We start from the raw sequence: 15,958 nt of genomic DNA, 5'->3' as shown, positions 1-15,958 counted from the left end.
ATGAATCGAAGAGGAGAAAATCCAAACGGGGAGAGCAAAGCTATATGCAAATGGTTGGATTATACTGTAGGGAAAAAACATTAATATAATAAAAAAAATCTTATGGGGGGAATGGATTATATTATGGCAGCCGACGTCATACATTTACATTGTTCAGACCTTGCTGAAAACTCTGGTTAGAACTGTCAGGAATGCAGAAAATAATTTCAAGAGCTGCCACAAGCCCAATCTAGCTTTAGAATTCTTCTGTTACCACATCTCTCTCTCTCTCTCTCTCTCGTGCAATGAGAAAAGGGCAGTAGTGCATATCTGAAGCTAAATTTCACTTGTGCTGCCAATAGAGGAGAAAATGGAGGGGGGGGGGAAGAGAGAGAAAACTGATTGCTAAATTCCCTCAGCTCTGGAGTAGGAGCTTGGATTATGACATTTCCTATGAAGTCACTGCCACTGTCTTTGCACAAAAATGGACATAATCTCTCTTCCCTTTTACAGCGGAGACAAGGAAACTCAAAACCTTCCCTCTGGCCTCTCCTACTCCTCCATGTCTAAATCCAGACTGTAAACTACTTGAGGCAAGGACAAGTCGTGTGTTTACGCTATTCTATAACAGCCACTGAAAAAAGAGATAAATAATAAATGAATAAAAATAGGGGAAGAGCAAGAGTTTCAGGGGAAGAGTTATCCTGAACACACGCCACAGGTCCAGGAACACCACCTGTATGTTTCCCCTCTAATCACGTCCCTCAAATTCACTTTTTGATCTGCCCGTAAGACGGTTACGGTAAAGAAAGAACAGGAACCACAAAAGTTGCCCTGAACCCTCTGCCAAAAGGGCAGGATATAAAAACAGACACTGGCAGTTCTTGCAGTAGAGACCCCCTCCCCACACCTCACCTGGAATCAGTCCCCCAGTGCATTGCATAAATTTTAGCCAAGTGTCCCCGCAGTGTTCTCCTAGTGCGCATCTGAATACGACCCACTGGATCAATGTTGGCTGTGATCTGGAAGGAAGGTCAATACATGTACATGTTGTATTATGGTTAAATGACACCAAAAAAAATCTCCTAACTGAGGACATTTTTAACTGCTATTACAATCCCCCCCTCCCAATAAAAATAACATTTTCCCCTGCTACAACCCTTATCCCCAAACAGGCAAATTCAAGCAGCTATAAGGATGCTTTTCTCTAGTAGTCAACTAGCTATGATGTAACTATTGAAATGAAGGTTTCGTTGTTGTGGCTTTTCCAGGCTGTGTGGCCACGGTCTGGTGGCTTTAGCACCTAACGTTTCAATTGCGCCTGTGGCTGGCATCTTCAGAGGCACGTCACAGTAAGATGTGTTCCTCTCCACGGTACAATGCGGAGAAACTTCTGGTCTGGTTGATAACGGATGTTTTTTTTAAAAAAAACCCACACAACCTAATTTAATTCCAATGATCTGATGGTAATTTGGTAAAGAGAGATAAAAACTGCCACGCTTTAAGAAGTCTTGCCCCAGTCAGTATGGACAACAGAGATGGAATGGCGGACTGTATAAGGGACAAGAGTGTTCTGGAAAAAGTACCATAGACATGGTACTCAAACTCAACCTGAGTTTGATTCAGTGTAAGGCATATATAACCGTTCCTATTGGTTAACTCTTCAGAGCAGGTCTTCGTTTTCATTTGTGCTCTGCAAAACACATCCCCTGCAGCGCTCAGCCTTTTGGCTTTACTTCCTAAAGACAATTTTCTCTGTCCTTCACCCACTACCATTCCCCACTGATGCTCCCGAATCATGCATTTGACGTAAGTGGCCTCCGGCCCATGAAAGCCTATGCCACAATAAAGCCTTTAAAATTGCCACAGCATTCTTTGTTGCGTAAAGTATGTAGAGTTTGTAGGAGGAGCTCTGGCCAAAGGACGTGGCCTACAAAAATATTTCTCATCATATGGCTAAACAGTGTTGAAGTTTGTTTGCTTGGCACGCTGCAGTGGAATTCTGGAAAGTTTCTCTTACTCTCTCACACACATCCCGCTTTTTCAATGTCTGCATATTTGTTCTGTCTCCGTGTAACGAAACTATTTAGCTAAAGCACGCGGGCAAAGAATCCCTGCTTCCTCTTGGAATCTATCAAGGCAGCTTACTGAGGCTCAGACACCTTTCAGGATTTTGAATTCCTACAGAATTGACTCTCTCCCCTAGACTTGTGCAGTGTGGCTCTTAGATGCTCCCCTTCGCTAGTCTTTATTATGAGCATATATAAAGTATGGAAACTATTCATTCTGCAATTTTCTGTAAGTCTGCCAAAGATGACTATTTCCCATAGAACAGAATGCAAAAAAGGCCTCGTGGCTCAAACCCGAGAAAAGTTTTGGAGGTTGAATTCACAGCTGCAGCTGCTGGCATGGCAATTCTTTCTCACACATGGCCATACAACTTTAGGTAGAAAATACCCTACAAGCTACAGTTCATAAGGCCAACAAAATACCCTACAAACCACAGTTCAGAAGGTCAACAAAGAGAATGGAGAATTCTAGCACCTCAGGAGCCAGCTAACATTACTCTTTGTTCTCCTGCATGTGTGAACCAGATGCTACTCAGGAGTAAATGAAGCTGGCTTGAGTAGTTTATTAATGTGTAGGCACCACTTCTAGCTGCTGAGAGAATGCAAGAAGGGGAGCCTGCAATACCTCCAGACCTGTCCCTTGAAAAAAAGTGAACAAGTGTACCCTCAAAAATAATGAACATCTTCCTTAAATAGCAGGTAATGCTATTTACCTGGGCCAGCGTAGCGTCAGCGCAAGCTTTCCTGGCATCCTGGAGAAAAGAGGAAAGTTAAGAGAGACCATGTCAGAGAGTAGAAAATTGACATTTAAAAAACAGCTACAAAAAAGGTGATAAAAAAATGAAGCCCGATGTTCCTTTTTCTACAACCATTTGAGATCAGTGATAGAAAATCAACAAGAAGTGTGAGGGCATCTCTGGAGAGGACACCTTTTGCTACAGCTGACAATCCACCAGGAGTAGAAATGGAACAACCACCTGTTGACGTTTCTCTCACAGCTCTGCCCGCACCCCCTCCACAACCCTGCTCCCATTTTCATAGCTACAAGAAACTAACCATTGGAAATGGAAGTTATGAGCATTGCAGTAAACCAAGTTATCATAAGTTAAAAAAAGGAACATTCTCTAGACCTGTGTCCCCTTACCATATAATCTTAAACAGTTGATAGCACGTCTTTTGGAAGAGCAGTGGAAAGCCTAACACAATATTTTAAATCCCGTCTCTCTCTTTCTAAGACAGAACATTTTGAAAGGTTCCTTTCCCCTTTTCCCCTTAGAAAACACATCCTAGAAGAAGAAAGCATAGGGAAGGACCGCCCTTGTTCCCACAGTGCCTTTAGGTGTCCGAAAACTATTGCCAAGTTGCATTTCTCAGCCAACTCTACCAAATTATTTTAGGATGAAATACAATTACAAAAAACGTACGACGTTAAAATCTCACAACGGCTAAGCAGAATAATCTCTGTGTGAAACCCCTTTCTCTGGGCACAGATCCAAACACGGCCAAGTACATAAAGCTGTGCTGTCCTTATTTATACAATATTTTATATACAATAAATTAGTCCCCTTCCCAAACTGTGTCTCGTTATTATGGGCAGCCAGCTGCAGCCACCGGGGAGTCCCACTGCAGACTTTCATACACTTTAAATAGAGCACAATTCAGTATTCTATCTTTCTTGTCATGCGCTGCATATGAAGTATACATGCAAATATGTGATCTTCTGCAGATAACCTTACAGGACACCCTATGGCAGGGGTGTCCAGCTGTGGCGCTTCAGATGTTCATGGACTACAATTCCCATTAGCCCCTGCTAGCATGATCAACTGGCCATGCCAGCAGGGGCTGATGGGAATTGTAGTCCATGAACATCTGAAGCGCCACAGCTGGACACCTCTGCCCTGTAGTGATATGGGCAGTCACGTTTGGAAATTCTCAGCATATTTATCCTTCACAATCCTCTAGTGAACATGCGCTTGGACAGAGGATGACATGCAGAAGTTCAAGCACAAGGTGCTTATTGCATTTTTACCTACGACCGTCCCCTCAACACACACACCCCAAGACACAAAGAGGCTTCCCCCTTCTCTGTTCCATTTTCACAACCACCCAGTGAGGAAGGTTAAGCTGAGGGCAAATGCATGAGTGGGTATCCGGATCTGGGTTTCTTCAGTCCAACACACACACACGACTAAAACATACTAGGTGCTACATGACCTGTGTGCAACTATCATGGAAGGACATCGCACTCAGTACGGGAAAGCCAGTGTGGGTGTAATAAGAGCAGTAGACTCTAAGCTGGAGAACCAAGTTTGTTTCCACGCTCCTCCACGTGAGCAGCGGACTCTAATCTGGCAAACCAGGTTTGTTTCCCTGTTCCTACATATGAAGCCTACTGGTCCTCGGACAGTCACAGTTCTGCCCCACCTACCTCACAAGGCTTCTGTTGTGGGGAGGGGAAGGACAGGAACTCATAAGCTGCTTTGAGACTCCTGATAGTAGAGAAAAGTGGGGTATAAATTCAAATGTTTCCTCTGTTTTTGAAAAGGGTCTGTTTTATCAGTCCTTGGCTGCCAGACTCTTTGTTTGAACCATATATCCCCGGATATAAACACAGTTTTCTATGTGACAACTCAACAGTATTTTTTGGCCTCTTCTTCCAATTGTGATTCTTTTAACTCCACTCTATGGGAATGATTTCCCAAAGGGGAAAAAATAGGGAGAAATAATCAAATCGCATCTGCCTTGACTGTAAAAGAACAGATTTTGTTATTTGTCAAGAGACTAAGATAAATGTGACAAAATGGTGCAAACCACAGTGGCTCAGGTAATCATTACCTTTATTGCATCTCTATGAATGTCACTTTCTTTCCCTGATATAAAGCACCTCCACAGACAGGTGGGATGTCGGGACAAATGCAGCAGAAAATTGCAGAGGAATGAACAAGGTGGACCACACAGAGACACAACAGGCACCGCACAGAGTGAACTTCCCAGCACCTAACTTCCTTGACCCTTAAGTTCATAGGTGCTTGCCCAGGAGGCATCCTCTATGAATTGTGTTTTGCAGTTAAATTTGCATAGGTCATCTCCTGATTAGACAAGGAAGTGGAAAAAAAAATCCAGCTCAATAACCTCACTGTACTTTACTCTCTTCTCAATATACTTCAAGCTGTGCCGTGTATTTGTTCTTACTTTAAACAGACAGCCACACAGGAAAGCAAAATTCAGAAAATCTCCCCGCTGGAGCCAAAACCTTTCATTATGTTTAAAGAAATTTAAAATTAATGAAGGCCGGAAGACACAGATATTAATTTCTTTAGCCAGTTATGTATACAATGGCTGGATAATTTGTGGCATGTTCCGCAATCATCATTTATAGGAATGGATTTCACATTAAGCTATTTCGCTTACATTATTTCGCTTACAAAGGGGGGGGGGGGAGGGAGAACAGGACGATATTACAATAATTACATAGGCTTGTTTTCTGAGGATATACTCAAGGTCATAATGGTGAGAGGATGGCTTTATTTAGCTTCACAGACAAACAGCCTTTCACTCCTGAGACCCCTCTGCTCAGGGCTCCTGCAACAAATCGCTCTAGGTCTCCTCCAGTCCTTATCAGCAACATTTTACATTGAACAAGGAACGTTTTTTTTAAAAGCCTTCATAATTTACGTCTCAGTGATCTTCAACACTTCCAGACTTGAGACCCACCTTCAATGCCCAGGTAGAAACAAGGAACCCACTGAGTTGCACATATGTAACAAGAAGTAACATGACAGGAAAGGGAGTCCTGCCTTTGTTAAAAAGGAATGCTCTTTGCCCAGTGTTTGGCTTTCTGTGTGTGCAAAGAGAGGCAGGTTGTGTAGAGCCCTTCTTCTCTTTGCATACAGACTAGCAGCAAGTACTTTAAAAAATAGGTAAAGGTAGTCTCCCTGTGCAAGCACCTCTGTGCAGGTGGGGTGATGTCACATCACAACGTTTACTAGGTAGATCATATTTATGGGGTGGTTTTGCCATTGCCTTTCCCAGTCGTCTACACACCCAAAAGGCATTTTTGTTGGTTGTTTTTAAATATAGGTATAGGAAATGCTTGCATTTTAAATTTTAACATGGAGATATTTATTATCACCAATTCTGAAAGCTAAAATTCAGTTTGATGAGGTCCAGACTACTTCATTACAAAGGCTTTTTATTTACAGAAAGTCTGCTAGGTCAGATGTTCTTCCAAGTTAATGTACACTATTGCGATTGCCAACAATGTCGAGGGATCTAAACTGAAGCCAACCCTTTCAAAATTTATTTCTTACATGGGGTAGTACAGCGATATGCCACACAGTTAAGACAAGCATAAATACACAGCGTTTTATGTGACCTACAACTTTAACGCTAATTTGACAAGATGACCTAGTTTTATTGTTTGTACAGGTTCTGGCTAGGAGCAAAGAAATCAAATTTATTTACACTGAACGTTTTTATTGTGTGCCTCGACTGCAAGAAATAAGCATCAACCTACCTTCTGCCATGTTAGTGAGGTAACTCCTTCACAAAAAAAGCTGCACTAGCTCATGATAATGTTTTTAAAAGTGGATCTACATTTAAATACAACAGTCATATGCACGAAACTGCAGAGTGGGACTAGTAAGGCTTACTCATGCCCGTTCCTGTGACACCGTTCCAAATAAAAAGAGAAGACAATCTCTTAGTTATGATCACCAGTCTACAAAGCTAAAATCTAGCCTGACGTAGTCTCAGAGTCCTGTAATGTTAACCTTACGCAAGGGGTGGATTCGAATCATTTTTTCACCCCTCTATAGCGCAATAGGCAACAGACTGAGAAAGAGATTTTGGGGAAAATGGCAGACAAGATGGGGAACGTAGGGGGAAAAAAGAACAGATTCTGGATTCCATGCCAACTTATGAGGAGAGGCTTAGGGAGCTAGGTCGGTTTACTCTGGAGAAGAGAAGGTTAAGGGATGATATGATAGCCATGTTTAGATATTTGAAGGGATGTCATGTTGAAGAGGGAACAAGCCTGTTGCTCCAGAGACTAGGACCAGGAGTAATAGATACAGGAAAAAGAGATGCCACCTAAACATTAGGAAGAACTTTGTGACAGTAAGAGCTGTTCGGCAGTGGAATACACTGCCTCGTAGAGCGGTGGACACTTCTTTTTCGGAGGTTTTTAAACAGAGACTGGATGGCCCGTCTGTCAAGGGAACTTTGGTTATGTCTTCCTGCGTGGCAGGGGGTTGGGCTTGATGGCCCTTGTGGTTTCTTCCAACTCTATGATTTTATGCAAGCCATCCTATGAAATCAAGTGTTTTAGGCTGTATGCCTCAAGACTGTAAATCACTGTACATGTTACAGGCTTTTCTTCCTCCACCAAAATAGTAAGGACAAATGAACACTGAAGGCCGCTCAAGACAGGCAATGAAAGAAAAACCTGGAAGTTGTAAAACGTCAGCAGTTGCATGCACACTGTTACTTAAAGAGTACAGCAACCTAGGTGAAATATTCAGACCATCCTGCTGGGATTACATACTCTGATTTGGTTTTTCAGTTGCTCCGCCTCCTGGCGTAGCTGGTCGAGTTCGCTCATCTTTCCGTGCTAAAGGTGTACTTCTCCGACACCCCTCAGTTGCTCAAGAATCTGGAAATGAAGAAGAGAAAACAAAATGTTGATGTTGACTGTTGACACACTACCCGAACATACATGAAACTCTAAGGACTAAAGGAAAGAAACATAGATGCTTAAATCAAAGTAAATGCTGTTTATGTTTTGCATTAAAAAAATAAACTTTTGCTCCACAATACTTCCAACGTCAACCAAGAGAAACTCAATTCTGTGAGCTGTATCTAGTATGCAAAAGTATATAGCTCCTTCTGTTTCACATAACATATTCTGATTTTGCTTGTAGTGGGGAAAGCAAAGAAAGATGATATATTTCTGTCTATTACCCCAGGAAATCTGCTCAGTCCTTTAATTCCTGAGGTTGAAGGAGAAGCTCTCCACGTCCTTCCGCCTCCAGTAGAACAGTTTGTTGTGTTTGGAATGACAAACTTCAGGAAGTTGTCAGACAACACACTTTAAAAAGGGTAATTAACACAGTCAGATTACAAAAAATACACAATTTTCTACGATCTATGGTTTCATATTTTGTGTGTATTTTATCTTGCAGGAGAGAGGAACACGTAACTTGAGAAACTAATGCAGATGTTTTCATAAATAGGTGGTACTGTATGCTTTTCCTACAGTTTTAAGAGTAAAAGAGATTATATTTTTAATATACAGAATGTTTCTAAATAAAGGCCAAGAATCTCAATTATTTTATTTATTTTATTTTTAACCCCCACCCTTTCCCAACAAAAGTTGGACTCATGATTATCATGACCTCATCTGACTGTAGCAGATACACAGCCTTGGCCATGGTTGATGGCTCTTACCCCTCTGAGACCTTTTGCTCTTTCTCAAACCGATATGATAAGGAATTTAAAAACCAGGGGACACAGTGTCAACGGGCAATTCCAAACATACAAGAGTTTTGAAGCTATATGCACTTGTCTAAAAGTAAGTTGCCTTCCCTACCTCCTTAGTATCACAAGCAGTCATAGCACAGTCCCCAAAGTCAATGCAGAAAATGTTATTTGCATGATTTTGGCCTATCTAACAAGTGTTTCAACTCCACCCTGTCTCATTAATGTTTAATTTATTTATTGTTTTAATTGAAACTATTTGCTGTATTTAAATGCTGATTGTTTTGTAAACCGCCCTGAGCCCTTCGGGGGTAGGGCGGTCTATTAAAATTAATTAATTAATTAATTAATTAATTATAATAATAATAATAATAATAGTCCAGCAGAAGGAAATGATAACCCAAGCTTCCCTCAGAGTACAAGCCCAATAATAGTTCTCTGGGACCTAGAGAGTAGAACAGCATGCACACATTTCTATCCCTCTCATCTTCAAGGAACAGAAGATCACCAGATTTTAGATTAACTTGTCTGGTTTTATTCTACCACTTCCTTCTAATCAATAACATGAAGCAGGGAACACTCAATTCTCCCCTAAGGAATCCCCACCACCCTACATCTCCTTTCAGGAGAGAAAGGGGGGATATAAATCCAACTCTTCTTCTACTTCTCCTCAATTGTGTGGTTGACGGTCTTACTGCCAGAAGTAGGTAGGCCTGGCAGGCAAGGCTGTGATGCAAAAGCATCAGATGGGGGTGGGGGTGGAAGAAGATTTATGTTCAGAAGAGGTTGCCTACTTATGCAAGAGGGTCTATTTTAGGAAGAAATATCACCCACATTACAATACCAGAAAGCTGGAAAATGCCTCAAATTCCCAGGCAACCCAGCTCCTGGGATGCCTTTAGTCCCACAAGAGACACGATTGCTTTATACTCTGGATAACCATCTGTCTGAAAAGCAATTTGTGATCTTTCATAGGCGATAGGGGAAGAAATTTGGTTCTGCATTTAAAAGTACCATTTAACCTCAAGCTGTCCCAGGACAAAGAAGAATCTACTGCCCCATTGTAAATCCTCTTAGTGATACATGGCTAACACAGTTGAACAGCAGCAAATGTAGAAGAATAAGAGTCTGGATTTACCGTATATCCCACTGGATTTATATCCCACTTTTCAAAGTGACTTACAAACTCCTTCCCTTCCTTTCCCCACAACAGACACCTTCTGAGGCAGGTGGGGCTGAGAGAGTTCTGAGAGAACTGTGACTAGCCCTAGGTCACCCAGCAGGCTTTGTGTAGAGGCATGGGGAATCAAATCCATTTTACCAGATTAGAGTCCATCGCAAAAGCAACTCCCGCACAAAGCACAAGCATGCAAAATGCTGGCGCGTCACCAAAACTGCACAAAAGGCCAATATCTGCTATATCTTCACAAATGTGCAAGGACATACACACCATTCCTTGGTATGAACATGATTAGGATACTGACAATGCAATCCCAAACAAGAGTTACATCTTCTTATGTGTGCGGAAGTGAATGCGCTTAAAAGAATGCAAGTACATTTAGAAATGCACAGTAAGGAGGCTAGTATGACCCTTCAGGACTGAACTACCAAGCTACAATACCACTTCCTGCCATGAAACACCCAACACTGTGATTTGGAACCTTCGCTCGTTTATTTTTAAAATCCGTGACCCAGCAAAGAGGAAATCAGGCCTCGCCTTAGAGCTTCTTGCACTGTTGCAACGCTTAGCGGCAAGGCTCAGTGCACAAGCAACTCACAGTTTCTCTCTTTTTACTGCATTTTTTTTGTCTTTCCTTGCTCCTCTCTCCACCAAAGGAAGGAGGTGGGCACCAGCCCCATGCGCTTGTGGTGAAAAGTGAAAATGCCAAGTCACATCACTTGTGCTCTCTGCTCTCTCAGCTCACTGTAATGTTTGAACAAGCTCCAAGCTTCTGTTGCAATGGAACATTCTTTGGCAGGGTGAGGCTGAGGCCAGGCTTGGACTACAGACAGCAGCATTGGCCAATGCTAACTGCTGGCGCTGAGGCTACCCAGAAGTCTTTACGAGCACTGCAATTGTCTTGTCCCAACTAGGGGTGTGCATTTGGCAAAGCCAAACCAGCCTCTCCGCCCCCACCACTTTGAAATATATTGGTATTTTTCAGGGGTTTATCCTGAAAAAAAGATGGCGGTGATTCAAGGGAGATGAAAAGTGGCCCATGAATAATGCCGAATTTTTCAGCATTATTTCAGCCACTTTGGCCCCGCTGCCATTTTTAAAAAGAACTCTGTCTTGGTGGCAGCAAGTGATGCAAAGCTGAACACTGGGCTTGGCTGGGGTCAGTGTCCAGCTCGGTGCAGCTGCTGAAACCCACGTGGGCTTGCAGGCAGCATTCAGCTCTGTGCCACTGCTGCCTCTGAACTCCACAGGGGCTCGGAGGTGGCAAGCAATGCAGAGCTGGATTCTGGGCTTGGCTCAGCTGAGCATTTAGGTGTGAACCGCCTACACCTCTGAATCCCATGTGGAGTTTGGAGGCAGCTGGAATTTGTCAGGTTTGGGTTTAACAGACTTGAAAAATGTTGAATTCCTGAAAAGGGTCATTATGGGGATTCGACTATTTTAGGGGTTTTCAAAAATTTCCGGGACTATTCAACCCAAACGATTCAACCAGGACTATTAAACCCAAAAAATACAGGGGGGGGAGGGGGGGGAGGTACCCGTCCCTAGTCTCAATCCGGATTAAATGAAGTTGTGCTTGTCTTCACCCTTCCTGTGTCTTTAAAGCAGTTGCACATTATCCAGTAAGATTTCAGTACATAAAAAAAAATTTGCATCTTAGCAAAAGCCAGTTTGGGCAGAACTTTAGAGTTCAAGGAAGGAAGTGTTATAACGAACACCACATTTTCAGTAATGTCCATGCCCTATTCCAGAGGTGGCCAACCTATGGCGCTCCAGATGTTCATGGACTACAATTCCCATCAGCCGCTGCCAGCCACAGCCAATTGGCCATGCTGACAGGGGCTGATGGGAATTGTAGTCCATGAACATCTGGAGCGCCATAGGTTAGCCACCCCTGCTTACAGACAGACAATTCAAAGCATGTTTAGTGTTCTCTGTAGTTCAACACTCAAGGTTTTCCAAACTTACATTTTCTCTCAGTACAGTGGAAAGCCAACTTCTACAGTCAACCATGTAACTGCTGAAAGAAAAAGAAACTTGGGTCAGTATGTTAAAGCTCCAAATTGATAATATGTAAAAGATCTGAATACAAGTCTCCATGTCCCTGGGCAGGTATTTTCCATCCACTAAACTGCAGTGTCTGAGCATCTAAAATCAATCACATATTCTCTTGAAGTGTGTTTCCCTCCCCCAATTTAACAAAAAATAATTGAATACAACTCCCCAAAACCCTTATGCTAATCACAATACTCAAGTTAGCTATAAATAATTATAAGATTTAAATAACCTGTTTCGTATTGATAGACCACTAACAATATTATCATCCTGCAACCCTAACCGGAACAGCAGCTTCAGTTACAAGTTTTGTTTCGAGTGAAATTACGAGACAACGATCACGCCCACGCTGGAAAAGAAGTTTTCAAATATAGTTATACAGAAAAGCACGGGGTATCTGCTTCTGCAAAGCTGAGAAGGAAGGGGACCCTCCCAAGTGCTTTGGTTTTCATATAAAGGAATTCAGATGCCACTTACAGGAGGACACCCTTGGCTTTGTGTCGTGTTGATGGTGGAAAGTGATGTCAAGTCACAGCTGATTTGGAGGTTTTCAAGGCAAGAAGGGGTTTAGAGGTGGGCGGCCATTCCTGTCTTTGCATGGGCCAAGAATGTTCGGAGAGAACTGTGACTGACCCAAGGTCACCCAGCAGGCTTCAAGTGGAGGAGTGGGCAATCAAAGTCAGTTCTCCAGATTAGAACCCGCCACTTTTAACCATCACACCACACTGGCCTTAGTAGACTGGTCCAATAATAAATGTTCAAATTAATGTGCCTGTCCCAGTTCTAAGGAATTCAGAATGCAACTCAAAGAGTTTTGCAGCCATCTTTGCAAACATCAGAAAAATGGGTGAACTCCGATATCCAGAAAATGTAAGTTAATTCATGGTGTCCTTTTCTGAGGAAGGAGGTGGGGGGGAAGAAAGCTTCAAAAAGAATGGAAGAAATTAAAGCAGATTGTTGTATTTTGCCCTCCCTTTCTTTCCATAAGCTCAGAGGCACATGGTTTATCCTCACAAGAACTTTATGGCCCAAGGTCATCTAGGGAGCTTCATACCTGATTCAAGTCCTTGTCAAAAAGTGTTATATTGGTTTATTCAATAATCAAATCAGGTGTGAGGTCAAAACCATACCTTTCAACAGAAAAGATGTTAGCTACTTTCTATCTCTTTCAAAAGAAGAGGTTGGTCTTTCGCTCACTTTTCTGTATCTTAATGTGTTGAAGGGGGCCTTACAAAGAAAAAAAATGAAGACTAGATGAACTACAGCTCTTTAAAAATATACCCTTGCAGTCCATAAAAGAAGCAAAAAAACCCCACACACCACAAATTGGGGGGAGGGGAAACCAAATCTCTTGTTTATATAGATGTTTAAATACCATCAAGGAGAATGACACGAACCGGTTTGACTTATTCTTCCATACTTTCTGGTAAACAGTGGAAAAAAACTGCAGGACGGAGAGAACAACCACCTATAGCAGAAATAAATTCTGCCCCAGAAACAACCGGCTTTGCACAGCGACAGAAGCATGGAAATCTTGGCTTTAGTTTTGTCATCTCTTTTTCTGGAGGCGGAAGATTGGAGGATTTGGGGACGTTACTTACACCAACAGCCATCTGTACAGTTGGCTTTCATCCAGATGTCTTGGTAGATAGATTTAACAGTTGAAACAGCACTGTGGTGCTTTCACAACTTCCACTTGGTTTCTGATTTTCCAAAAGGCCTGTTCTTAAAATCATCAAGGTTATTTGCAGCAATTATCTGACGGCAGCCCTGGCCCGGATGGCCCAGGTCAGCCTGATCTCAGTGGATCTTGGAAGCTAAGAAGGGTTGGCCCTGGTTAGTACTTCGACGGGAGGGTCACTAAGCAGAGGCAGGCAATGGCAAACCACTTCTGTTAGGCCCCTTCCGCACATGCAAAATAATGCATTTTCAAACCACTTTCACAACTGTTTGCAAGTGGATTTTGCTATTCCGCCCAGCTTCAAAGAGCACTGAAAGCAGTTTGAAAGTGCATTATTCTGCATGTGTGGAATGAGCCTAAGTTTCTTGCCTTGAAAAACCTACTGGGTTGCCATAACTCAGCTGCGACAGATTGTTTATCGAGCTTGTTTGTAGGCCTCCATATACAGCTGTTGGGCTGCAGTTGCCATGGGCATGAGGCCATGTTATAAGCACCCAGTACAGGTGCTCTGGAAGAACGACCCCATGTGCTCTACAAAGGCAACATACATTTTCTTAAAATAAATTTTGGAGAGCTCTCGTAGAATGATGGACAGCAGGAAAGCGGTTTGATATTTCCTCCAGTGGTTGCTTTTAAAACCAGGACTCTGGAGTCAAGGTTTCTGAAGTTATTTGGATTTGAGACTTGGAAGTTATTTGGATTTGAGACTTCAGCTTCAAGTGATTCCTCCAAAGGGTGGAGGTCAACAGCAACGGGGCCTCAACTAAAGCATTCAAAGAAAGCTACGGCATTCTTAATGCACAACACAGTAGACCATGTGTGTGAAAAAGAGGACCCTCTTCCTCAGCAGTTTATAGCATAAACCTGAACAAAGGGAGAAGTGGGAAGGAAGGGAAGAATAAGATGTCTGACTTAGTGAAGCTGCGGAGAAGGTCCATGGAAATAAAACATTGGAACTTGTATACCTTTTTTCAACAAAAAGAACTAAGTAGAATTGTAACTTCCATCCGCCATGTGCTGGACCGTCTTTGTTTCAGTCTGCCCCACCTGGACGATCCAGCACGTGGTGGATGGAAGTTACAATTCTACTTAGTTCTTTTTGTTGAAAAGGGTATACTTTACTTCCTTCAGTACCTTGAACCTGTGCAAGAGAACAGAAGAAGGTAGTAGACACTGTGAGAGGAGAAAGGGCATCTCCATGTGCTTTGAGAAAAGATCAGATGGAGAAGTCAAGTAGCGCACTCTAGAGGAAGAAGAGTTTGGATTTATATCCCACCTTTCTCTCCTGTAAGGAGACTCAAGGTGACTTACAAGCTCCTTTCCCTTCCTCTCCCCACAACAGACACCTTGTGAGGCAGGTGGGGCTGAGAGAGTTCCAAAGAACTGTGACTAGCCCAAGGTCACCCAGCAGGAATGTAGGAGTGCGGAAACACATCTGGTTCACCAGATAAGCCTCTGCCACTCAGGTGGAAGAGTGGGGAACCAATGAGAGCAGTTACTGGAGAGTTGGAGACCCCAGATTTTCTGAAAAAGCAAAGACCAAGGGCACAAATGCAGAAATTAGGGCAGAAAGGTGGGGTGAGATGAGGCTGTGGATGACTACATAGCTGAGGGAAAGAATAAGGAGCTGAATGAGAAAAGGAACGATCAAACAGTGCCCAACTTCTTTATACAAAGGAGTACCTTTACCCCAGAAGGCTCTGATGGGAGCCCAATAAACTAGTTATTTAACATTATCTTACAGAAGAACACTAGCCCATGATCAGGCAAAAAATAATATTATCCAGATTTCTGGATCCTGGTCAAACTTTGAATTGGAAACATCATTTTACTACATTAGGTGCAGCATAACTGAAAAACAGAAACAAGGCCAAGTCTCCATAAAGAAGTTTATAGGGTCCATTAGTGCTAACACAGGGATGCTCTACACAAAGTCTTATTTGAGAGTGCTGATAGAGAAGAGCATTAATAGTTATTTGGTGGGGGGAGAGAGACAGAATGAATATGAATGAAAGATAATGGCAAACGCTAGGCATCACCTGGGGGGATTGCCGTCTGGAACAATTATATGTTGTCAGAGAGGATGGGAGAATCCCCAATATAACTGCACTGTTTTACGTAATCCACTTTAGGGAACCTTCCAGGGGAAAGTTTGAGAGCAGAAATCAAACAGAACGGCGTTCCTCAGAACGTACTGCCAATACACAACAAGCACAACTCAAACCCTCAAATACAGCCACTGAATCGACCGCCTGGTGGTTCCTCCTCACACTGTACAAGCTGTAAACCTTCCCTTCGCCGCATTCTCTGAAAATAAGAGAGGAATCTTCCTTTGCCCTCAGCACAGTAGGTAAGCGAGGCCCCGAGTATATGGTGGTTGGAAGCTGCACTCCCTGACGAGGCAGGAAAGATACTGGGGCTAAGATGGTGGCAGCCTGACTACAGGAAGTGACCAAAGCATCTTTCCTGCCTCTCTGATTGAAGGTAGAGAACACCCAGCAAGACGGTCTCCACCAT

General features: G+C 42.8%; 1 protein-coding gene across 5 annotated transcripts in view; it reads right to left on the bottom strand.

Annotated features, from left to right (window-relative positions):
* The window catches only part of GNB1 (G protein subunit beta 1), a 68,075-nt gene that overhangs the window by 17,684 nt on the left and 34,433 nt on the right, over positions 1 to 15,958 (bottom strand). For 3 of the 5 annotated variants that reach the window (XM_048518659.1, XM_048518655.1, XM_048518658.1), the window contains exons 2-5: positions 11,674 to 11,725; positions 7,594 to 7,701; positions 2,762 to 2,800; positions 895 to 1,001 (exon numbers count right to left, since the gene is read on the bottom strand). In XM_048518659.1, the coding sequence (XP_048374616.1) occupies positions 895 to 1,001; positions 2,762 to 2,800; positions 7,594 to 7,650 (203 nt within the window). In that variant the 5' untranslated portion in view covers positions 7,651 to 7,701; positions 11,674 to 11,725. The remainder of the gene's footprint in view (positions 1 to 894; positions 1,002 to 2,761; positions 2,801 to 7,593; positions 7,702 to 11,673; positions 11,726 to 15,958) is intronic. The other 2 variants (XM_048518656.1, XM_048518657.1) reach the window with 2 other exon arrangements.

This window comes from Sphaerodactylus townsendi, linkage group LG16, assembly GCF_021028975.2.
Source record: "Sphaerodactylus townsendi isolate TG3544 linkage group LG16, MPM_Stown_v2.3, whole genome shotgun sequence".
In the NCBI taxonomy this organism is placed as follows: Eukaryota; Metazoa; Chordata; class Lepidosauria; order Squamata; family Sphaerodactylidae; genus Sphaerodactylus; species Sphaerodactylus townsendi.
This window is presented reverse-complemented; position numbering and strand designations above follow the sequence as displayed.